We start from the raw sequence: 23,389 nt of genomic DNA on the forward strand, positions 1-23,389 counted from the left end.
GCAGCTCAGCACGCCGGGGCGGCGCGGAGGCTGCGCTGCCGGGAGGGAGAAGGGGAGGGAGGGAGGGAAGGAAAGGAGGGAGGGGAGAGCGGGCGCAGCCCCTTCCCCGGCCCTCCCCTCGCCTCGCCCGGCCGCGGGGCGTGGAGGGGCGGCCCCGAGCCCGGCTCTCGGCACGGCCGGCTGAGCTCCGGCGACGGGGCTCGGCGTCCCCCGGGCCGGGAGCCGCGGCGGGGAGCCGCCGGGGATGCGGGGGGAGCTCGCCGCGGCGCTGCGCCAGGTAAGGGGCGGCGGGGAGCGAGGGGCTGCCCCCTCAGCCCTTCCCCGCTTTGCGACAAGGGCTAACTTTGCCCGGCCGGCCCTTCCCGGAGCTCTCGGTGCCGGGAGGAGGGAGCGGGCTGCGGGAAAGTCGGGGATGCTCGGCGGAAAGCTGCCGCTCGGAAGAGGAGAGCCCCGCAGTCTGTCCCGCAATTATGTGCCCTGCCCTGCCCCTCGGAGCTCCCCCCCCGGCCCGGCGCTGCGGGATGGGCACGGTCGGGCAGCCAGGAGCAGATGAGGGGGACACGGGTGCAGGTGGGCTTTCCTTTTCCACAAGGAAAGTCCGGGACCGGCTGGGGTGGCGTTACTCGGGAGGGACCCAGGAACTCACCAGGAGGATGCCCGGTGCCGGTAGGGAACAGCCGAGAGCCCCGAGAAACCTCCGGGATGATTTAGGCTCCAGTGACCCGTCGGTGCCTCGGAAAGGAGGACGGGATGGGGAGGAGCAGGGTGCCCCGAGCCTTCTGCCCACCGGAGGGCGGCGGGGGCGATGCGGGCGCAGAGCGGGGCGAGCCCGCGGCTCTCCGGGCGCAGCTCGGAGCCACGGCCGCAGGGGAGCCCTGGTGCGGAGGAGGAGGCGATGCTGAGCCGGCCTGGCTGCGCGGGGCACGGGGACGGGTCCCCAAATCAGGAGGCACCCGCGCTGAGGGGAAGCCGGGGCTTCTCGGAGCCGTGTCTCCCGGGGGGGTTGTCGCTTAACCCGGGGTGCTGCCTGCCCGTGCCACTGCTGCGTGGATGTGCAGAGGTGCAAGCATGACTAAGCCGCTGCAGCCGCGTGGGATGCTCATCGTGCGGCTCGCTTTCCCCGCCTCGGTGGCCGCAACGTGTCGTTTCGCCAGGTAAAGTGGCAGGACACTGGGGAGCGGCAGTGGCCGTGCCGGAGGGTCCCCCAGCCCAGAGCTGCTTTGCAATCCTGCGGCTCAGACCCCGCGTCCCCGTTCCCAAAAGGCAGCCGCGGTGAGGAGCTGCCCCGCGGGAAGGAGCCCTGCACCCCAGGGCACTGCCGGTGGAAGTGACAGTGCCGGGAGCCCTGTGGGTGCCCACGCACGCGTGGGTCCCTATCCCCGGGGGGCTAGGGGCTGCCTGCGGCCAGGCACGTTTTGGGATCCGCTCCCCTCTGAGTGTGCTGCAGCGTGGACTTGTCAGTGCTGCAGCAGCGCGGGTGTCAGGAGAGGGGTTTTGGCTCCTGGCTCCTGTGATCCCCTTGTCCTGTGTCCCAACGTGCCCCTCTGTACCGGCAGAAGCGTGCCCGGACACATGGACGAGCAGGTGCCTGTGCCCCGCTCCCTGCACTCCTCGCCCCTCCACCTCACCCCAAGACCCCTGAAGCCTCCCCGGGCGCCTGCTGCTCATAGTTGTGTTTTCCAGCTGGTCCCAAAGTCCTGAGTCACTGTGCGGTTTCCATGGAAACAGGCTTGCTGGTGGTGATCGGATTTAGGGGCAGAGGGCCCCGGATCCCAGACCCGGGTGGGCAGCCCCGGTGGGTGCGGGCACGTCCCCGGCATCACCCTGGGGCTCGCCCAGGCACCCACATCACCACCGAGCCTCCAGCTGCAGCCCCTGCCTCAGCCAGGCACAGGGATTGCCCTGGAGGTGCCCAACTCCTGGCGAGCCGAGGAGGGAGGGGGCAGTCTGAAGACAGCCCAAAAGAGCTGTTGGTTTTTGGCTGCCCCGCAAGAGCGCCTTGGAAACAGGCACCCAGCAATGACGGTGGCATTGCTGCACGGTCCCCTGCCTAGAGCTGCTGTCGCACCCGAGGTGCCTGAGTACGGCCACCTCCGGGAAGCAGCGGGAGAACCTTCAGGGAGGGCTTAGGGCAGGAGGCAGCCAGCCCTGCTCCTCTGCCAGCACACAAGGTGCTGCGGGAGCCCCCCACGATGTCAGGGGATGACAAGTCCTCAAATGCCATGCCCCTGCCACAAACCCCCCCAGAACAAGTCATTCCCACCCAAAGATTGTCCCCAAAAGAAGAGTCCGGCACTCAGCATCCCCTGTGCTGTTCCCAGCCACGCTCCTTGTGCCGGTCGCTCACAGAGGCCATCCAGCTTAGTCGCTTTTGGCACTGCTGGTGCTCCAGGGCTGGAGTAGTGCTGGGAGGAAGAGGAGGAAGAGGAGGGCAGGTGACTGCACACCCGCTGCTGTCGCATGGCCGGGGAGGCTGCATTGCCTTCGCCCATCCTGTTGGATGAGGGCTGCGGGAAGCGGGGCGGGGGAGAGGAAAGACTCGGCACCTTCCTCCTTGGGCAGACAATGCTCCTGTTCCCGTGCCAGACACTGGCCGGCCTCCTGCAGCTCATCCCTCATGGCCAGCCTGCTCCCAGGCAGCTGCACGGAGACACAGGCGAGGCAGAGGCATGGGCTGGCGTGCTGTGACCAAGGAGAGTTAGGGCTGGGTAAGGGGCAGCGGTGACCCCAGCACCAAAAGAGGCCACGTGCCCTCTCTCCGGGGCATCCTCCTGCAGCACACCCGCTGCAACCGCTGCTCGGCAAAGCTGCCCTGAATGGCGCAGGGCCATGCATCTCCTCTTCAGGTGTCTCCTGCCAGCCCAGCTGCAGGCTCTGCGTGCAGCCGAGAGAGGAGCGAGGGGTGCTCATCGTTCTGTGAGAGGGCTAGGGCTGAGCAGGAGCCGCATCTCCTGGGATGCAGTGATGGGAGGAGGCTCCTACTGGCTTTAAAAGCCACAGATGAGACATCAGGGAGGGACACTTCTCCCAAAACCCGCCCCTCCCTGGCTGTGGCTTGGTGATCGGGCAGGGCACACGCAAAAGGAGATGAGGGGCAGCAGAGGCTGATGCTGGGCTGACGCTGCTGCTTTCCATCTGCTCTGAGTACGTGGGTCTTTGCTTCCCTCGCTCAGCTTGGCACGTTGCAAAGGGGAGAGGACCTGGGGCAAGTGAAGAACCCGAGATCAGGACCACCCAAGTGGCATCATCTCCACTCTCCACCAGCACGGAGCAAAAGTTGAGGCTTTGCCTGAAGGGTGCAGTGGGGCTGGCTGGCCCTAGAGAGCAGGAAAGAGGTCCCAGTTTGCACCTTCCACACAGAAGATGGCACTTCCATGAGTCACCTGAACCAGGGGATGCCAGCAGGACATCCTGTCTTAGCAGACCTGGAAAAATAAATAAGCCCTTGGGTTCTCTGAACCCTCACAAGGCTGCCAAGCCAGCACTTTTGCCAAAGAATATTCCACATGGGGATCCTGCTCTCTGGGTGCAGAAAGCCCCCCTCCTGTGAGAGGTCTCTGGAGCCTAGCAGCTCCTGGAGCCAGCAGTTGGGGCAACCAGTAGATAATAAATGTAAAAAAAATTTAAAAATGTGTTTTTCAGCTCACCTGCCATCCATTGTTGGCCCGTGCCACATGGGAGGAAATGTGGGAGGCTGACGGGCAAGGGGCAGTGTGTGCGGGGGGCTGCAGAAGGGACACAGACTCATATTATCCAGGGCTGTGCACGGCGGGCTCCCTCACCCAACGCTGGTGTTTATCTCCTTCCTCTTACGTGCTTCGCTGTCCACGTGAGGCTGCTCTCCTGTGTCTGCAAACAGACCCTAGTGCAAACCTGCAGATAGCAGAGGAGGATGGCACAGCAGGGACCTGCAGCAGAAAACCCTTGCTGGGGCTTTGAAAGGAGTTACAGCATCCTCCCGTCCTGGCCCAAAGGCTTGGATGGGTGTAGGAGCAGTTTCTGGTGCATGTAAGCATTTGGGGGATTTTATTTAAAGTTTTTTTTTTTTTTTTTTGTGGCTACTGTCTTGGTCAAGACTGTTTCGAAGCGCATGGGAACATCTCCCACTGCTTTGTGCCAGAAGAGGCAGAGTCACCGCCAGGGCACACTTGCAGCCAACAGAGGATGCAGGGGATGCAGTTCCTCCTGCCTCCCTCCTCTCACAGTCAGCTGTGTAGGGGGCTCAAATCCCAGAGCAGAGCAGGACCTGGCCAGCAGCAGCAGCAGCTCAGTGCTGGAGGTGCACAGGGCCACTGGGATTTTGCCAGTTGTCCTCCTCTGAAGCAGGGCTCTGAAATACGTCACTGGGATCCACGTGGTTATGAGTATGTGCTCTATGGGAGGGTGTGTGGTGTACCCAGTAGGCAGTGGGTCCTCCTCAGTGGTCCTTGCTCAACCCATGACTTCTCTGTTGGGTTGCAGACACCAAGACGACCTGTGAAGAAGCCCCATGAAGGTGACCAGCCATGCAATGTTCCTGGAAGGCTGTCCTCCTACTAGCCTTAGCATCCATTGCGATCCAGTACACGGCAATCCGGACCTTCACTGCCAAGTCCTTCCACAGCTGCCCAATCCCCAGCCCCGTGAACTGCAGCCTGAGCCAGGACACCGATGCGCCCGACCGGCTGTGCGACGAAAGCCCCACCTTCACCTACAACCTGTCCAGGAAGACGCACGTCCTCATCCTCGCCACCACCCGCAGCGGCTCCTCCTTCGTGGGGCAGCTCTTTAACCAGCACTTCGACGTCTTCTATTTATTCGAGCCCCTCTACCACGTCCAGTACACGCTGATCCCAAAGCTGACCCAGAGCAAGAGCACGACAGACAGGCGGGTCATGCTGGGGGCCAGCCGCGACCTGCTGAGGAGCCTGTACGACTGCGACCTCTACTTCTTGGAGAACTACATCAAGCCCCAGCCCATCAACCACACCACCGACCGCCTCTTCCGCAGGGGGGCCAGCAAGGCGCTGTGCTCGCCGCCTGTCTGCGAGCCCCTGGGAGCCACCGACCTCCACCTGGAGGAAGGAGACTGTGTAAAGAAGTGCGGCACCTTGAACCTGACGCTGGCCACCGAGTCCTGCAGGGAGCACGGACACGTGGCCATCAAGACCGTGCGGGTGCCCGAGGTCAGCGACCTGCGGGCCCTGGTGGAGGACCCACGGCTGAACCTGAAGGTCATCCAGCTGGTGAGGGACCCCCGGGGGATCCTGGCGTCCCGCAGCGAGACCTTCCGGGACACCTACCGGCTGTGGAGGATCTGGGATGGCACCGGCAGGAAGCCGTACAACCTGGACGTGACCCAGCTCACCACAGTGTGCGAGGACTTCTGGAACTCCGTCTCCACTGGCCTCAACCGGCCGCCGTGGCTCAAGGGCAAGTACATGCTGGTGCGGTACGAAGACCTGGCCAGGAACCCGATGAAAAAGACCGAGGAGATCTATGATTTCCTGGGCATCCCCATGGACAGCAACGTCGAGCGCTGGATACAGAACAACACCCGGGGAGACCGGTCCTCGTCCAAACACAAGTACGGGACAGTGCGCAACTCGGCAGCCACAGCGGAGAAGTGGCGCTTCCGCCTGTCCTACGAGATCGTGGCGTTCACCCAGCACGCCTGCCAGCAGGTGCTGGCACAGCTCGGCTACAAAACCGCCGGCTCCGAGGAGGAGCTGAAGAACCTCTCCATCAGCCTGGTGGAGGAGAGAGACTTCCTGCCCTTCTCCTAAGGCCGGGGCCCCCTTTTTGATACGGACTGTTTCAAACTGTTGCCTTATTTTGTTTTCTTTTGTTTTGTTCCTCCCCTCACTCCCCTCTTTCTCATCTTCTTCTCTCCAAAAATTTGCACTAAATCTTGAGCGGGAATCTCAATGGAGTCCAGGGGAAGCGACTGCTGCCTCTCAACACGTTTCGGACACAAGAGGAATCGGGTCTCCAAGCAAGAGCTAGAACTGTGGATGGGTAACAATGTTTACAAAACACACAAAATGTATAAAGCGACCTTCAAGCTTTCCAAACCGAAGGGTACCTGGGGTACTGTACTTTTGCACTGTTTACTTTTACAATGTAAGAGGTAAATATAAATTTAATTTATGAATGGTATCGTCCCCTCCAGAGTAACTCCCCTTGACCCCGGTGAGCAGGTTAGACTGGAAGATGAACGCCGAACAACCTCCTTGTCTTCAATCTCGGTTCAGTATGTCTGTTGAAGTCATATTATTGGGCTGGGCAGGCGGTCAGCTGCTCATACATGGTTGTTTGGTAACACCTGTGATATTTCTTCGTGCCAAAAACCCACAAAAGAAAAAAAAAAAAAAGTGATTGGGTGGTTTGGTAGAAGCCCAACACATTTAATGCTTTATTTCTGTGTTTTCTGTAAATAAAAGTGCAATAAAACTGACCTGGGGGGTGAACGTCAACTGAAAGACCTCAGTAACTGCAGCTGAGGTGGATGCACCGACAGGCAAAGACCGATGTCTCCAGATCCACCTGGCTTCTCCAGCCCACGGGAGCAGGCTGGGGTCGGGGACCTTACACCACGGCCCCTCAAGGGCGGCAGGGAACCGCGAGTCGCTTCCTTCGGCACGTGCATGTTTGCATCTAAGTGTGTAAAAATGCAAGTGGTTAAGCCAAACTTGAGAACCTGTGGTTATTTGCAGATGTGAGAGCTCGCTGGCCTTTGTAGGGGCATGGGACTCCCTGGAGTGCCTGGCAGCAGATCCCCATGGCCCCAGCCCCATCAGCCTGCCCCTCTTTGCACCTGCTGGTTTTAGACTCCCCCTGATGCAAGCACTAGCGTGCCCTGCCCTGGAGGACCAGGGTGGCAGCAGCACACCCGAAGCCTGACACAAGCTGTGGTCAGTCTGTTCAAACATCGCCCGCTAGGACAGTTCACCGACTTCTCCAACCCAGCAGGGACAAGGTCCTCCCCTCCCAGCAGCCAGCCCTTGAGGCATGTCCCACAGCCCAGATGTGGGGCTTGTCCCCAGGGGAAGGAGGAGAGCAGCCCCTGGCAGTTTCACAGCTCTGTCACCTCAGGAGCCAGACAGGGACCGACAGAAAGCCCTGCAAGGCCAGCTACTTCCACCCATGGCCGCACAATCCCAGCCCTCACAGTAACATTGGACCTGCTCCAATGGCACTTTGGCCACCCAGAACCCACCTGCTTGGGCAGGTTTCCTCTCCAAAGGCACCTATGAGGTCTGCTGGCCACCGGCTCCCAGCCTGAGCTCTTCCTTGAGAGAGGGTGGGACCGGGTACTGCACACACCCATCCCTGGACCAAGACAGAAGGAAAAACAGCAGCTACAGGCAATTTTCCACCCTCCTTTCCCCACCTTTAAAGACTTATGAGGGGCAGGTGCTGCAGCTACACAAGGTCAGCTCGTTAGCAGCATGTAGCAAACAAGCTTAATTTGGCAAACGTGCCTGAGCTGGGCACTGGTGCAAAGAGGTGAACAGGGCGGTGAATCCGATGGCCTCCCCTCACCTGGCTCTTGCCCTGTGAGCAGGACTGTGGGTCACCATGCTGTGGGACAGATACGTGCCCCATCAACTGGAGAGCCACACATCCCAGGCATTTCCTCCTCCACCGCCAGCAAAGCATCAACCAAATAAATGGCTTGATTGCCCCATTATTAGCTACTAAATTAATCCTTTTGTCAGCACTTAACGAATGCCGAGCTGTTGGCTCCTAGCCTTATCCCAGTAAAAGGGACACGGGCTGCAAGGCTGCCAAATTCCTCCTCCCTCCTCAGCAGTCCCAGAGCTTGGTGGCTTCTCCGCTGCACTGCCATCGTCCCTGCTCAAGGGCTGCATGTTCCCAGGAGCGGGGCAGCTCTGCCATGGGCAGGCATCCGTGCAGTGGCTGAGGTGGCCGGGGTGGCTGGCTGTGCCCATCCCAGCACCCGTGCTGCCTGCCAGCAAGCAAATACATGTGTCTGGCTGCTCTGTGGGGCTGCCCTGCAGCTCTGGGGAGGGAAGTAAAACCCCCTCGACCTGCTGAAATGGCAGGCTGCTGCAGGGGGAAGGAGGCTTCTCTTTGCTTCCTCAGCTAGGAGAAGTAGCTGTGCAAACCTGCTAGAAGAAATGGCAGCTGTAGAGGCAAAATTTCCCCTCCTTGGCTGCTGAGATACCACTTTTGTGGCTCAGCTAGCCTTCCTCTGGCCTGAATGTGCTCACACGCGCATTTTTGGTCTTTAAAGCAAAACAAGAAATCAAGTTAAAAAAATCTTCTCCAAACTGCTCTTGCTATTCCAATCAGGAAACCTGCTTGCAGCAAAATGGCTTTTGAATCACGGTTGAAAGCCGTGTCCTAGTTTATGTGGGGATTGAGCCTCAGCCCTGCTTGGTGCCTCATTTAGAGCCCTTAGGGGAGAGATCTGATTTCCCAAGGAATCTCTAACATCTTCGTTCAACTGTGCTTCCTCTGCTTGTTTTCCCCCACTGGAAGCAAGAAATGGTGCAACAAAGATTTTTATCCTCAAATTTTACTGTAATTAAAATACAGAGATGCAGAATATTCCCAGAAACACACTGCAAAACAAACCAAGCAAACAAATTCAGTAGGAAACCAATTACAGACAATGAAATGATAAAGAACCAAAGTGTCCTCTGGAGCCCAGTGCCATGCACGGGACTGTGTGGCCGCAGTGATGGTCCCAGGCTTGCACAGGGCTCCTTGGCTCCTGGGGAAGCAGAGACGAGCCCCGTGCATCTGTCCCGGCAGCCCTGCGGCTCTCTCTGTCCATCTCCACGCTTATGCTCATGCTGTTATTTTTACCAGGATTACTTTGCATTGGAGACACAGGGATGACCCACCCACAGGAACAAGAGCCAACAAGGGAACCCAGAGGGAAAGAAACGGGGTAAGATTTTCCAGACACGAACACAAGCGGACAGAGAGGGGTGGAAGACGTGCACTCCTCTCCCAGCCAGGGGAGCTGCGGGAACAGTCACCCTCTCTGCCCTCCCAGCCAGCATGAGCACAGATGTTTAACGGAGGGCTCAGGCGGGATTCTGGAGAGCTCTATCCAGGGGCAAGAAAAAAAGCTAAGGGAGGGGAAAAAAAGAGAACAATAATGGGATAAGCAAAGGGAAAAGGGAGGAAAGGAAGCGCCCACAGGCTTCCCTTGGGGAATGCCCAGCTGTGGTGGACACAGAACTGTGTGTAGGACCCACCCTAGCCCCACCATGGGGGGATCATGGCAAAAGCCTGGGGGAGAGCTTGAAAGGTGGAAGGTAATGGAGGGGCTGATCTGGCATTTGGACCACGCAGCCGTTGGGCATATTGACCTAGCTAAATGGAAACACTTAGTAATCATCAGTGCTGTGGAAGCAGGGCTCTGGTCAGGAGTGGAACCACACCACACCCCAAAACCCATGTTCTTCCACTTCCCTTCCGTGCTCTTCCCTAGGGCCAACTCCCTCACGCTCATCCTCTGATTCAGAGCCTGTCCTAAGAAACAAATTCCCTCCTTGCTCCTCCTTTTCTTGCTCCCTGACTCTTCCTCTCCCCTCCCCTCCTCCTGTCACACCGGCCATCTCCCTTGCACGAGCTCCCTTCATCCCTCTGTCCACCTTCGAGCTGCCCCCCTCCTTTTGCACCAAGCCCCCCATCAGTGGGATTTATGCAAAATACGGTTTTTAGCCCTCTGCGATGAAGGGGCTGTGGGGAAGGCCTGCACCCGTGGCCTGGCTGCTCTCTGTGGTGGGGGAGGAGGAAAGGAGTGGTTTCCATCAGCAAGCAGTGGCCTCCGCCTCCTGTCCAGATCCCAATATCATGCACCCAAAGCTGCCAGGAAGCATCTTTGTGGTTAGACTGGTGCCACCAGCCCTGTTATTCTTTCTGCTCTGGCACAGACAGTGCCCAGAAGAGCGGCCTGGGGCCGGGTCACCAGGCTCAATCATGCAGGCCTAGCGTGCCAACAGGGACACACCTTCCAGAAGCCTTCCTTTGAGCCCCGTGTATTTATGTATTCCTGTATGCTCATTAAGCAGTACGAGGCCCTGGTTTTTGGGAAGGTTTGATCTTCTATCCCTGCCTGCTAGTTTTCCTTTTTTCAGCTGTTGGTGGTCCATGGCTTCTCCATTAGCTGGGCTCAAAGAACAGTTCCCTTCACACCTCTCCTCCCCTTCTCCAGGCCACCCCGTGAGGAAATGGCAGCTCTGGACAAACGGGGAGCCTTAAGGCATTTACTGCAAGGTGCACTGAAGAGCAGAACTGAAAAGATGGGAAACCCTTAGACCCTCCTTAATGCACTTCTATCATACTTTCCATGCCTGCAGACAACGGCCTGGGAAGGCTCTATTCTCTCCCTCCTGGCAGCAGGAGCCTGTGTGAGATGCTGGTTAGCCAGAGCATCGTGAGCTTCCCTTCACCTGCCCAGGGGCAGCTGGAGAAGTAAAGTCCTTACACAGTCTTCTCCTGCCTAAAGCCTCAGAGAGGCAGTTTGGAAGAAGATTGTATTCTGTCCCAGCTGGTGAGAAACCATCTTTCTAAGAGGGCTGGTGACAGCACAGGTAGTTATGCACAAGCTGCTTTTAGCTCTGGGGCTAGAGGTGGATTCAGAAGCAGTCTGTGATCTGGCATGAGAAATGAGATGTGCTGAGGGAGAGCGGTGAGCAGAGATCCATGCAGTGCAAACTGCCCTCCTGCTTTGTAGGGCACTCGGTACAAAGGAAGAACAGACAAGGTTTCTTCTGGCCTTTCTAACTGCCACAAGCATCCCAGCAAAGTGCAGGCACACATCAAGACCTGATCTTCCTGTGAAGCTGCTGCCTTCAGAGACAGAACCAACACATCTGGGTCAACTTGGCCTTCACAAGAACAAAAGAGACAAAGAGAGGAAATGCATACTCATACTGAATGCTGTTTCCTCTTCAGAAACAAAGACGTAGGTTAAACCACTCTCATGCTATCAAGAGTAACATACTGTGGAGATCAGCAACCTCTTGCCACTGCAAACGGCAGGGCCACTACCCAGCAAGGGGCATGGAGAGAGACTAACACCTGCAGGACTAACACAGGGACACGGCGACTTAAGTCAGGCCCCAAATGTGGATTTAATAAAGGTCAGAATCAAAACTGTTTCACAAGCCCAAGAACAATCAGTCAAAATGGGGGTGGAGGGGTTATACTTAAATACTCCCTGATGTTTGAGTCCTACGTGTAACAGAGCAGTCAGGAAATGCAATGACCTCAAACAGGAAATGAAAATCAAGGAAGTTGGCTTCAGTGTCCAAAGACAGGGCAGAAAGTAAACAAATGGCATAGACAGGAGAAAGGAGATTTTTCACATTCCTTTGGTTTCAGTAAACTAAGCTGTTGGGCAACAGAGGGGAAACCTTCCTCTAAAACATGATTATTTTGACCAGGACCCTATATAAAACCGATGCGCTGGAAGTGCCAAAGATGATTGTGTAAACTCCTCCGCGGCAGTGGCACAGTTGTGCTTACCTGGCTGAAAACATGCCTGTGGGCTGATACATACACAGACGCTAACACATATGCATATCTATAAAATACACCACGAACACTGCTTCACTTGCCTACGCATCCAACAGCTAACAACCTAGGCTAATAACCTGCCAGAGCCAGGGAAGGCAGAGTTAATGTTGGAACCTGTGGCTTTCCTCATCCCGAGAATTGCAGGAGACCTTGGAGTGTGAGTGTGTGCATGTGTGTGTGTATATGTGTGTGTGTGCACGACGTCTCGCAACCCCTCGAGCGTCACAGGCCAGGCTGAGGATGGCAATGACTCCCAGATGGATGCAGGTGTCTGGGTTTCTGCGGCACTGAGAGTTTGGGTGGGATATTTAGTGCAACACAGTTGTTTAGAGGAGCGGGGCTGGAGCCTCAGGAGCAGCACGTGGAGGAGTTGCTGGTGCCCTGCACAGGGTCGCAGCCGCTGCAGCATGCTCAGCCCCTCGGGGAAGTATCCTCTGAAGCAGCGCATCCCGCTCCCAGCCAGGCCACCACTACGGGGGTGCTGAGTCAGGGGAGAGCAAGGCTCTCAGCCTCCTCTCCCTCTCTGGAGCAGAACTCGGATGGCATTTGGGAACACGCTTGCTCAGATTACCAGTGACGTCTGTGGAGTGAGAGCGTGGCCTAGAGCCAAAATGCCCGTTGCAGAGTGGGATACTGCAAGGACTTCAGGGGTCAAACCCAAGGGCCTGGTTTGTGTCTCCGTGGCGAGGGCACCTCTCCCCTCGCACCAGTGGAGCATCACTACCTGTGCTCTAATATCACAGAGGCCTGGCAGATGCCACTGTCAGCTCTTTCCCTGAGTGAGAACACTCAGCAGGTTTCATCCTCCCACCTCTCCCCCAGAAAATCTGCACAGAAGTTGGTGACCCAGGACATAGGATACTCTTGTGTGGCGTCATCCCTGAGCTGCTCTGTTCAGCTCAAGGGTTCCTTCCCTGAAGGGTGCAATTCAGCCAGGGAGTGAGTGACTGGGAGTAGCTTGTGGGATGGGTCCTACAATGAAAAGGTAAGAGGTACAGGGCAGGCGGGAGGCTTCCCCCTTTTCACAGTATCTCTCCTTTGTGTCAGTGGGACTTCTACTCTTTTCCTGCAGGCAGGCACCCCAGGCACACCTCCCAGAGCAAAGGGAAAGGGTGTTTCAGAGGCTGTCTTCCCTGCTGAAGCTGAATTCAATACCTAACCCACACTTCAAGCCAGGCATAATTCTTCCCCCTGCCCCCTTGTCCCTCCACCTTCAGGCAGATGGAGCCCAACACCCTCTCCCAGCCCTCCGTGCTTACACAGAGGAAGAAGGGAGGAAGGAAACTGCGAGACAGAGACAACCGTGCCTTTAAAGCCCTGGGAGCAGAGATGGTTCCCAGTAGGTGATGGGGGTGAAAGGCGCTGACAGCGGCTCTGAGAGCTCTGAGACAGACAGGCAGAGCTGAGCAGGCCGCGGCCGGAGTCTGCTCGGGTGCTTTACCCTCCCTGAAGCGGCTGGTTCCAACTCAAAGAGGTGCTGTGCAGGGGGAGAGTATGGGCAGGTTGATCTTTCGGATCTTTAGGAAGGGAGCTGCTATGGGGATTAGTCAGCTTTGTCCTTCTTCTTTGCGGTGAAAGGGACTTTGCTGGCGACGGCGCTGCCCACGGCTCCGACGCCGCCAGTCACCGCCGAGACGCTGCCCTTCACTAGTCCAACGCCAGCAGCAGGGACGCTGGTCACAGCTGTTTTGGTGAGCTCCAGACTCTTGCTGCCCACCCAGGCAACTCCTCCCAGCGTGGCGCCCACGGCTCCCCGGGTGATACTGAACAGGCCGCCCGTCACTCTCCAGATCACCCCTGCCTGCGGCTGCGGGTGGTCCTTGCTGGCATCTGTGGGGACAAAGAGAAAGGGAAAGTCAGCAGAGCTCAGGCTGAGGCCCTTCTCCTTCCTCCAGCCCAGGAGGTTCTCCACCACGGCACATGCTCCCGCATCCCAGTGCCCTGCAGCCCCTTGGTGCCCAAGGAAGGAACCGGAGCAATCCCGGGCCTACAGCATGGCAGGAGAGGACTTTGGCATGGCAGACGATGGGAGCAGAACTGCCCACATGGCAGAGAAGGTAAGGCGTCAGCTCGGTTATATCCCCAAACTCAAGTCTCAGTGCTGCAATTTAAAGCAAATTCCACTAACGAGAGATATAATTCCCCTCCCCTGCGTGTTGACTAAAACCATTAAATCACAAAGGCTGTTGCCAACATCGGAGGCACGAGCTGCAGACAGCACCAGCTGACGTTTGCATGGCCTCCAGGTCCTCAGGAGCATCTGTTTCAAGGTAGGTCTGCGCTAATGTCAGGTGAGGGACTGAGGCACAACGCAGGCCTATCTGCCAGAGCTGTAATTGAGCTAGCACAGATAGCAAACCGCAGTAAAGACACAGTGACACGGACGTCACCTCAGGTTGTACAAGCCCTCCAGAGATCTCAGCGATGTATTTAATAGTGTTAAGACTGTGCTGGTTTACCTGTGCCAGCTGGATCGAGGCCAGCACAACATACCGACCCAAATTGCCATCGTACCTGCCCACAGCCCTGCAGACGTCAACGCTCACAGCTCGTCAGTTCTTGGGGAAGGGGTGATGCCACGCTGCTGCTCGGGGGACTCAAACCTGGCAGCTCCCCTGTCGGCCCCCACACAACCCCCTCGCTTTGCGCCAGCTAAGGGTGCCGCACACAGGCAGCAGAGGAGGAGCTGTTCTTTTCGTGGGACGAGGTATTTCAGAGACTGACTTCTGATTTACTGCCAGTTCTGTACACGAGATGAGTTACTAATAATTGCAAAAATACAACAAAGCAATTGTGGCAGGAAAAAAAGCAAGCACCAGCTGGGAAGACAGGAGCCCTGGAGCAGCAGCATCCCTTCTAACCCCTTCTAACCCACTACCTACTCAGAACAGAAGGTGCACAGTGCTAATGCAGCAAGAGGGCTTTAGCCTCCTGCTAAATGTGCACCCCATTTCTTCTTCGATGCTCTCAAGTTCCCTCCACCCTCCTTGTCTGAAGCTCTCTGCTACTTGAGAAGAAAGCCCCTTGTTTATCTGCTCACTGCCAGCCTCTTTCTTTGGTTGTTAATAATATTCCAGGCAACAGAAAATTTCTACCTGGAAAGCCCTTTTGATATCTCCACCCACTCCCATTTCCACGCAGATTAGAGCCAATATTGATTCAGGGAGTGGACTTTCTTTGCTAGCAAGCAAAGGCCTTGGGAGGGCTGGAAGGTTGGTGAACAGCTCATCAAGCTGCGGGGCCCCAGCACGCTGCACGCCCTGCTTGATGGAGATGTCAGACCTATTCAGTCTAAGAAAACATCTTCCTTCTGTTGTTAGTAACTCATCTCACCCTGCATCTTTACCACATCTACTGTTCAGTGTACTTCTACCCAGAGATACCATGAATTTGTTGGAGCACAGACCGTCTTCCCCTTGTCTGCATGACACGCAACACAGTGGGGTCTCTAAGTGCTGCTGGAAAACAAACCTTTTTTTTTTTTCCCTTCCTTTTTCCTTTTTTTTTTTTTTTTAAGCAAACCAACCAGAAATCTGACAGAAAGCAGCAGCAGCAGGGCACAGATTTTATCCTTGGAAGCACTGCTTGCCCTGGGGTGCTGGATGCAGACGGCTGAAGGGACAGCCTGACCTTGCCAAAGAGATCAGAGATGCTGCCCACACCACGAGCACTCAGGCAGACTGGGGGCCAGTTAATCACACCGGGGGCTCCCGGACTGCAGCAGGTCATTTGTGGGATGGAGAGGTGCTCCAGGGCACCGAGGAAACAATTTAAGATGTCTTCAGATTCAAATGGCTAACTTTTAGACACTCAACATACGAGTTTAAGTTAGGAAATTTGATTTGCTTGGCTCCATTTCTAGGCAGGGAAGAGAAGGGGGCTTCTTCAGAAGATTTAGATAAGGCATGAGCCTGAATTAGGTGCTGTGATGATCCCTTGCTGGTTATTTTTGTGTTCTAAAATTCTGCAGATTTTGGAGTCTTTGCATATGTTTTCACCTGAGCTTCACCCAGGCTGTGCAGCAGCCTTCCCTTGGGCCCCAGGCTCAGGACAGTGCCTGTGAGCAGCCCGGTGCTCACCAGCTCTGATGACTTGGAATAAAGGCAGTCTGGAAAAACAGACTGGTTCTGCACATGAATGCCATCCTCGGTGGGATGGAATGATGTGGGTCTTGTGTTCCCACTGCCCTGTCCGGGGAAGCAGGATCCTTTGTGTCCCTCAGAGGACTGCAATGCAGAAGCTCTGGGCATTAAGCAGTATGCTCAGCTGCAGAACCAAGAGCTGTATCAATGCAGCAATCATCTCCCTGGCTCTCCCAATGTAAACCTGTCTCCGAGGCTACCTGCAACACCTCTGTAGGAGGCTTTAGGCCTTTGCCCACATTTCTGGGGCCACAGGAGCTGCCCAGCTATCAGGCCAACACCAGTGTAAAAATCGCTCAGATGCTGCGTTTGCCTGCAGGTGGATAGCCCAGGGACCAGAGGGGAGGAGGCAACTGCAGATGAGATTAGGGGGGATGTTACTCTGCCAGCAAAGAGCTAAAACATATCGGATAAAGTGTCAGGAAATATTAATGAAGAAAGACAAGGACAAAGGTTCTTTCTGATTAAGCTAGGCAGAGTCAACAAAGCTGCGGCATCCTGGAGCATCAGTGCTTGCACGCTGCCTGCACCTGCACCTGCTCTGCAGCTACTCCTGTGGTCCTTAAACTCACAAGTAGCAGGGAAGGGAGATGGAGGACCTGGCCCTAGGACGGTGCGAGGCTGTTCCAGGAGCATCCCCAAGGCTTTAATGCAGAACAGAAGCTGTACCACCGAAAGAAAGAGAAAATTTTTTAAATCTCAGATTTCAATCTATATGGAAAGAAATAGAGAAATCCTTTGTGACCCCAACCACAAGGGGACGCGTCCTAAACTGGCAGCAAGCTGAAACAGGTCATATTTGTTCTATACTCCAGAGGATGTGTCGAAAGCTCTCTAGCCATCCCTGGTTAGTTTGTCTTCAGGACTGCAATAAACCCCATAGTAAGCTGTCATGTAAGATAAGCATCGGATTTACAGTGCAAATTAGTCTCTCAGACAATGGAGTGAGCTAAGCATTTTGTTGGCACAGAGGAGCCCAGATTAAGGGTGAGACAGACAGCAGAGATGAAATACACAAAATAATCAGAGAGACAGACACACAGCCAGAGCATGGGGACAATTCTGTTCCCTGGAGCCTGCTGTAGCCCATGCTGCTCATAAAAACTCTTCACCATCTGTCAAGCCCTTTTTCTTTTCTATCAATGACCCAGCCTTTTCAAGGGTCCCTTCAGCTTCGCTTCACCCCATGTCAGCTCAGAACAGAGGAAGAAAGGGAAAAAGAGATGAATAAAGCGCTCGGCTGTCCAAACGCTGACTCTGTGTGCTGAGGTCGGCACCCCACACGACACTCTCCTCCTCGGCCACAGCCTTCCCCCGTCCCCATGGGTTTCTGTGCAGCACAGGCAGCCTGCCGGCCGGGGCTCCAGACAAAGCACTGCTTTCTCATCGGGTCCTGATAGCATCTATGACTCAGGGCACAAGTGAGATCAGTTTGTCGGTAGTAACAGATACAATTTTCAAAGCTGCTATGGTGACTGCTCAGCGCTTTGCATTGCATTCATTTGGTGAGACAAAACTGGAGCCTGTGCTAGTGGCCAGGATAACGGAGTAGGCCTTATTCTTCCTCTCAGCCCCTGCTAGCAGGTGATATGACGGGCAAGGAGAACTCTCTGCTTTAAAAAGGGTTAGTACAAGCTGCTCTTTCTCACTGACTTCCAAAAACAGCCCCAAGTCAGGGAGCAGCACGCAGGGCTTTGCGCCCATAGGACGCTTCTGTCCCAGCTGAGCCCCAGGCGAGAGAGGCTGGATGGCTCAAAGACCAAACCAAACAGTAAATGGCACCTACCTGTCCCTCTGCAGAGGTGGGAAGAAGGGTGAGGTTGCTAGCTCAAGCCTGAATTATGCCTCTGGCAGCTAGTAAGCGACCACTGTGATAGTAGCTGGTGGAATGAGGCAGGCTCCCCTACCTAGAGAAATGGTTGGTCTGCAGGAACAAGCTGGGGTGGAGGGTCAGTGACTCACACAGTCTAGTCTCAGCTTTGCCACTGATTTTTAAGCAACTGAGCAAATCAGTCTCTCCTTTAATGCCTCTGCACCACTGTGATTGAGAATGTGTGATTTTCTAGGAGCCTGGCTTGTTGAGTCACAGAAAAAGTGTGTATGGGAGAGAAGTTTCCAGACTTGATGTTTCTTGGAGAAAAACCTGGAAGTTTGATTCAAGTGTGCTCTTAAAGCTCTGAGAATCCCAAATGGATTATTGTTATTTTTAACCTTGCGATTTTCTGAGCCTACCTCAATTTGAAACGCATGGGGCTGGCACTGCTGCTTCTTTTCCCCTTCTGTAAAGTGATGCTGAAGTTAATGATCCCTATTTCCTTGTATTGCTGTGCTGTCATGAAGGTTAATTAGGTACAGTTGGTGCAGTGCTTTAAGCGGGGAAACTGTGTTTGTATCATCATGACTGGCACTGACAGATTCCTGTTGACATTCTCAGTAGAGATGCCAACGACAACTTCCAATTTATCTCTGGAGAGGTTTCCAGCGTACAGATAAGTCACAAAGGCAAGAGAAAAGCTTGCCCCTTCCGTATGCACACCAGCTCGTCGCGGAGCTATACAAGTTGATTTTGTAACTAGGATTTTCCGTTTGAGAGAGAAACTTCTTTTCCGGCACGAGCAGCTGAAGCAGGCAGAGACCACTCTGACTGTTGGGCATAAATAAAACCTTGCTGTCTACCTTCACGGGGGACTCCTCCAGGGAAGGGCCAACACTGCCTTCTTCCAAGGCTCCTGCAGTGCTGCTGGAGAAGTCTCAGCTAACCCTTGTAAGGCACAGTTGCAGTGAGCATTACTGCCTGAGATGAAGGAACTGCTGTTGCTGTCCTTTCTGGCTTTTCAGGATGAAAGATCTAGATCTTGTACTGTTGAAGGCAAAGCGTTAAAAGGGAGCACTATGAAGTGTTCACACACTTGGGTTTCATTCCTGCCACTGATCCCACGCTGCAGCTTATTGGAAGTGTCTCCATGGGCTTAGCAGCTGTGCTCTCCCCAGCCCTGCTTGGCCCAGGCATCAACCACTAGACACCAAGATGGTTGCCACCAGCCAAAAGCCTAGAAATGCCACGCTGAGTTTTCCCCTTGAGTTTTAAACATTTATCACCAGAGTCTGCTACAGGACTGCTCGGGATCCTGCTGCATGTAGCAAAATGGGGGCAGCTGTCTCCAAACCCCAGCTCACCCCAGGGCTCTTCACTGGCACAATGAGCTTTAATTGTTCCTTGCACATGCCCCAGGAGCATTATTAACTGCTGAAACATTTACCTTGAAGCACTGAGAGACAGGGTTCAGGAGGGTAAATGAACAGTGATAGAGAGTGGCTTGTTTTCCTCAGCTGAGCCTTCAGGGAGATGCAGTCTAAGCCCTGACTCTAGAAGTGTGAGGCTCTGTACCGTTCTCTGAGTTGGTTGGGAATTTTCTGACTAGCTCATCTTTTGTTGGAAAACATCACATCAGTGAAACAGAAATTATTTGTAAAGACATGGTGGTATTGTTGAAACTTCCACTGAAAAGAGAATCTGGGAAGCTTGGCCTCAGAGCAGCTGATAACCCAGCGGCTGAAGCATTAAACCAGCCTTGAGCCAGCCCAAGGACACCCCCAGCCTCACACACACCTCCTCAATGCCCAAGCAGCAGAAATGAATGCCATTTCCTCTCTTTCTGTTTCACTTTGTAGGAATAGGTATTAATTAGAGGAGGAATATAAACTTCCTCTCTCAGTTTGGAAGTGCTTTCAATACCAGAGTCAAGATGTGCTGTGAGAGGGGTCTCTTTTTCTTATTCTTGAAAAAGATCATCAGTCTCTTTGCTTTGCTTTTCTGCTTAAGAGAACTGTTCTCTTGATCCAGAAAACTATCTGCTATGCAGTTGCAATGGTCTGTAAGGAACTGCCAGGGTCTTCTAGCCAGGATTCCGTGGGACCCTTTCGATTTTTAATTCTTTATTTCCCCTCCAGGTTTACAAGATTTCAGCGACACTAGTCACAAGGACGAGACGTGGTTTCTAATGATGCTGAAGAGCAGGATGGCCCACAGCCCAGAGGTAATGCTCCTTCTGCCCTAGAAAAACACGCATGAGGGCAGGCAGCACTGTCCATCAGAAAGGATCAAGTAGGAGCCTGGAGACCTTGTTCTGCTCTCAGTATTATCATATCTGCTGGGCAATGGTTTCCTCCCCTCTGCTTCCCCTTCTCCTCCTTCTCCGTAGGGGCCTGATTTAGGGGCAGTGTGACTGCCCACACAGATACTGGTGACCCTGACAGGCAGCCAGGAGGCGGGAGCCTGTCCCACCTGTGCCAAGCCCAGAAAGCCGGCAATGTCAGGAACCTGCCCTCTGCAGAGAGGAAACTGATGAGCACTAATTGATTGGTCTCACAGTGCCTCTTAGAGAATCCCCCAGTTCCCACTAGTGCGCTTAACCTCTAATCTGAGAGAGAGAAAAGTGCATACTGGGACAAGGTCCTCAAAAGGTTGCCACCTTCTGACATAGATCATAAGTGCTTAAAGATGAGGACTTTCCATTTTTATTGGCTTGTACAACAGCTGGCTTTATGAGCCCCTTGTCTCACCTGAAACAAATGTTATCTCCCACCACTAAAATCATCACTAAAAATCCACAGGATCTCTGAAGGCCACTGACAGTGTGGAGAGATGATCCTGAAAGGCATGAGACTTCACCTTGCCCAACCCTGTCTGGCAGCTGCTTTCTCCCCACCCAAGCAAACCTTCATGTCCTGCATGAGAAACCAAAATGGTGCAGCATGGCAAGCACGAGCAGCAAGGGACAGCTACCGGCCGGGCTTTGCTTTCCCTCTCCATTGTGTTAAAAGCATCAGAAGTGGCCATCAGGCTTAGTCTGCTTGAACTTTACGTCCCTTCAATTTATATCTACTTTCAATTTGCATTCTGCTCTACCTATAAGCTCTTGATTCAGTCAAGAGGCTTGCTTAAAAGCCTGGCAAGAAAGCATATGAAGCTGTACCAATGGCTCCTGCTATTCACTGTCCTATAGGAGTGTCATCGCCACGACACTGTGATTTTAGATCATAAGGACAGGAATTACCTCTTGCTGTGAATATGGCCTGGCAGAGCGGGCTCTGGATCTCATTTGGGGATCTGTGGGTGGAACTGGAACAGTCTAGTGAGGTCGAGGATTTCCAGCGGCCTTAGGCTTCAATGGGTTGGGGAGAAGAGCTCTCACACTTGAAATACTACTTAAAAACAACTCTTCCTGGTATCTGTGCCTAGGCTGAAGAGACCATCTTTTTAAACCTGCTCTTTGACCCATGCCAGCTCAGCTCATCAGGGCACATCGCCTGCTCTGCCAGTTCTGTAACAGTGGTTGCACATTCTTTGCAGAGCTGCTTTCAGCTGCTCGTGATAGCACCTGGCACAAAAAGACCCCAAATGAATCAGATGCTCTTGTTAAACAGCCTTGTTAATTCAGCTCTGATGAAGACACAGGAGAAGAAATATAATCAATATTTGTTACATGAAAAAGGACAAAATCCGTTGAGAAATAAAGGTCATTTTCATGGTTCTGTGAGGCCCTCACAAACAATGGAGAGTAAATAACATAATCCAAGCTTATGTAAGAAATGACTTTTCTTCCATGCTCTGGTGCTACCCAGTGGATTTTACACAAAGGCAGACGTGGCTGGGTCTCCCCTGCCCAATGAGGCCAGAAGTCCTTCCCATGATGATGCCGCAAACTCACAATTTATCAAAAGGTGCCTGAGTTTGGTCCCAGCAGCAGTTTGGGAAGGGGCACGGAAGGGACAGACAGTCACATCTGACAAGCAGGAAGGCGGTCTGAGCTGGCACGATCAGACATCAAAAGCCTGCTCTGTTCATCCAGCAATGGCTGTGTATATTTTTGTGTACTCTGCCACCATCCTATTAAAGGCTTAATCTGTCTACCTTATGGAAACATGACTGTCACTCAAACACTTTGCACTGAGATATCCAAGAATTTGTCCAAAAATACGCCCAGAAAATTTATGAACAGATCCTACCTAATAAAAGAGGACCCAGGCTCAGGCATTTCTTCTTCCCACTCCTGGAGCAGCTGAGCAATGGATGTTGATGCTTTCCAGCAGGATGGCTGGCACCAGTGAGAAAGCCAGAAATTGCCCATTTATTTTGATTATGTGCTCCCTACCTCCCCCCTCAAGGAACACGGACAACTGAAGAAAAAATGGATGGAGCCTCAAAAAGCAAAGCCGCAAATTTTAACTGACCTAAGGTCTGAGTGAAGATTTTTGACTGAGAAAAATGACCCATTCATCCCAGCGGCTATCCAGGATTTTTTCTGTCCATCCAAAGGATAACAGGACAGTTAAGCTGAAAGCTGTTTGCTACAGAAACAGCTGAGCTGGGGATCCACCAGGCAGGCACAGATGTGTTTGTCTGCTCACGCTTCAGCATGCCAGCAGTGGGGCAGGAAAGGGGCTTTGTTATTCTGCTGGTGGTAGGTGTTCGGTGGCATCATCTCAAAAACTCGCTCCCCATCTCAGCTGTCAAGGGGAGAGCGCGGCACTTGTGAGTGGGCAGGTACACCGCCTCTGGGAGCAAACAGATGAGCAGGCAGACCGTCCTTCCCCCGCAGCCGGGCTGAACGGGGAAGGACAGGACCAAGCCATGTGTCAGATGATTAGATCTATCCCAGTGCAAAAATCACACCCCTGCACTACGCCCAGACCTCTTGCCTGTCCCCTCGCCTCTGTCTCTACTAAATGTGACAACCAGTCCGCCCACTATTGTGCTCCTAGCGAGCCTGTCACCTGGAAATCTCAGCCCCGAATGCATAAATTAAAGGTAGCACTAACGCTGTCCAAGGAGACGTCAAACCTCCTTTGTGCTGCACAGACACAGAGCTGCTGCTCAGGAAGGTGAAGCTGCGGGCGTGGCAGCTCCCTTTGCCTTCCTCCATATTCATGTTCTTGCATTTTTCAGGGCAGATCTCAGTGAGGCACAGCAGGGACTCTGCACGTGCTCGGCCTCCCGGTGGGTACTGACGGGCTCCGCCTGGTGCTGCAGTGTGAGCTGCGGGGAAGTTGCAGTTATTCTGGGATGCTCTCAGAGCTGCTGGGATATCCAGGCCTCCCCCTGGGGTCAGTGCTTCACATAGTTGGACAATATCTGGACCACAAAGAGCCAGACCTGTAACCTGTGCAGACTGAGGGCCTGATTCCCTCCACTGCTCTGTGCCTGCTGCCTCTGAGGTATTTCTAGCCTTCAGTGCATCGCTGTGGCACTGAGAGGAAGTCAGACAGCCTCCCACCAGATTCAGCAGGACCTTCCTTAACTCAAGGATCTCCCTTCAGCCTGTGAACCCAGCTCCCAGCAGGGATTTCGTGCCCAGAGGCCAGTAAGAGAAATACTGCTAACGCTTTTGCTCTCATTCAATTGACCAACTGCTGAAAATCCTCTCATAAGCCTGACGGGAACAGAGATGTGCTGGGGAAAGCTGAATGCCCGGAGAACCCGAGACCCCTCTGGGATCACTGCCCTTCTTCAGTACCTACCTGCTTTGAATCAAAACTGGGACAAAGGCTGGGATTTCTGTCAGAGCAAAGGGCTCAGTGGAAAAATTCAGCTGCACACCTACAGCAGCCTTTCAGGTCTCCATGTTAAGGTAACATTTACTGTCTTGATTCTGTAATGCAGCCCAGACTAGCAATGTGGTCATGCTTTTGCTATTGGGAAA

The 23,389-nt window shown here is 54.2% G+C and overlaps 2 protein-coding genes and 2 long non-coding RNA genes across 5 annotated transcripts in view; 1 reads left to right on the forward strand and 3 right to left on the reverse strand.

Moving 5' to 3' along the window:
• Positions 1-120: 120 nt before the first annotated feature.
• CHST1 (carbohydrate sulfotransferase 1) lies at positions 121-6,436 on the forward strand. The gene is made up of 2 exons (XM_035328474.1): positions 121-277; positions 4,462-6,436. The coding sequence occupies exon 2, from the start codon at positions 4,506-4,508 to the stop codon at positions 5,763-5,765; it is 1,260 nt and encodes a 419-aa protein (XP_035184365.1). The 5' UTR covers positions 121-277; positions 4,462-4,505; the 3' UTR covers positions 5,766-6,436.
• LOC118168245 lies at positions 1,809-4,033 on the reverse strand. The gene is made up of 2 exons (XR_004751444.1): positions 3,648-4,033; positions 1,809-3,425 (listed from the first exon to the last, which is right to left on the reverse strand). It is a non-coding gene; the product is annotated as an uncharacterized LOC118168245 (long non-coding RNA).
• Positions 6,245-7,631, reverse strand: LOC118168243. 2 transcript variants are annotated; one of them, XR_004751439.1, is made up of 2 exons: positions 7,525-7,631; positions 6,245-6,636 (listed from the first exon to the last, which is right to left on the reverse strand). It is a non-coding gene; the product is annotated as an uncharacterized LOC118168243 (long non-coding RNA). The 2 variants fall into 2 exon arrangements; XR_004751438.1 differs by lacking the exon at positions 7,525-7,631 and adding an exon at positions 7,199-7,470.
• Positions 7,632-8,508: 877 nt separating this feature from the next.
• LOC118167832 (transmembrane protein 263-like) overlaps positions 8,509-23,389 on the reverse strand; it is a 193,457-nt gene continuing 178,576 nt past the window's right edge. Inside the window, exon 3 of the mRNA XM_035327655.1 lies at positions 8,509-13,374. Coding sequence (XP_035183546.1) covers positions 13,088-13,374 — 287 coding nt within the window. The 3' untranslated portion in view covers positions 8,509-13,087. The remainder of the gene's footprint in view (positions 13,375-23,389) is intronic.

The sequence above is a fragment of the Oxyura jamaicensis genome, chromosome 5 (assembly GCF_011077185.1).
Source record: "Oxyura jamaicensis isolate SHBP4307 breed ruddy duck chromosome 5, BPBGC_Ojam_1.0, whole genome shotgun sequence".
In the NCBI taxonomy this organism is placed as follows: Eukaryota; Metazoa; Chordata; class Aves; order Anseriformes; family Anatidae; genus Oxyura; species Oxyura jamaicensis.

Coding starts and splice junctions, on each gene's coding strand:
- CHST1 (XM_035328474.1), top strand. CDS start 4,506: ATGCAATGTTCCTGGAAGGCTGTCCTCCTACTAGCCTTAGCATCCATT.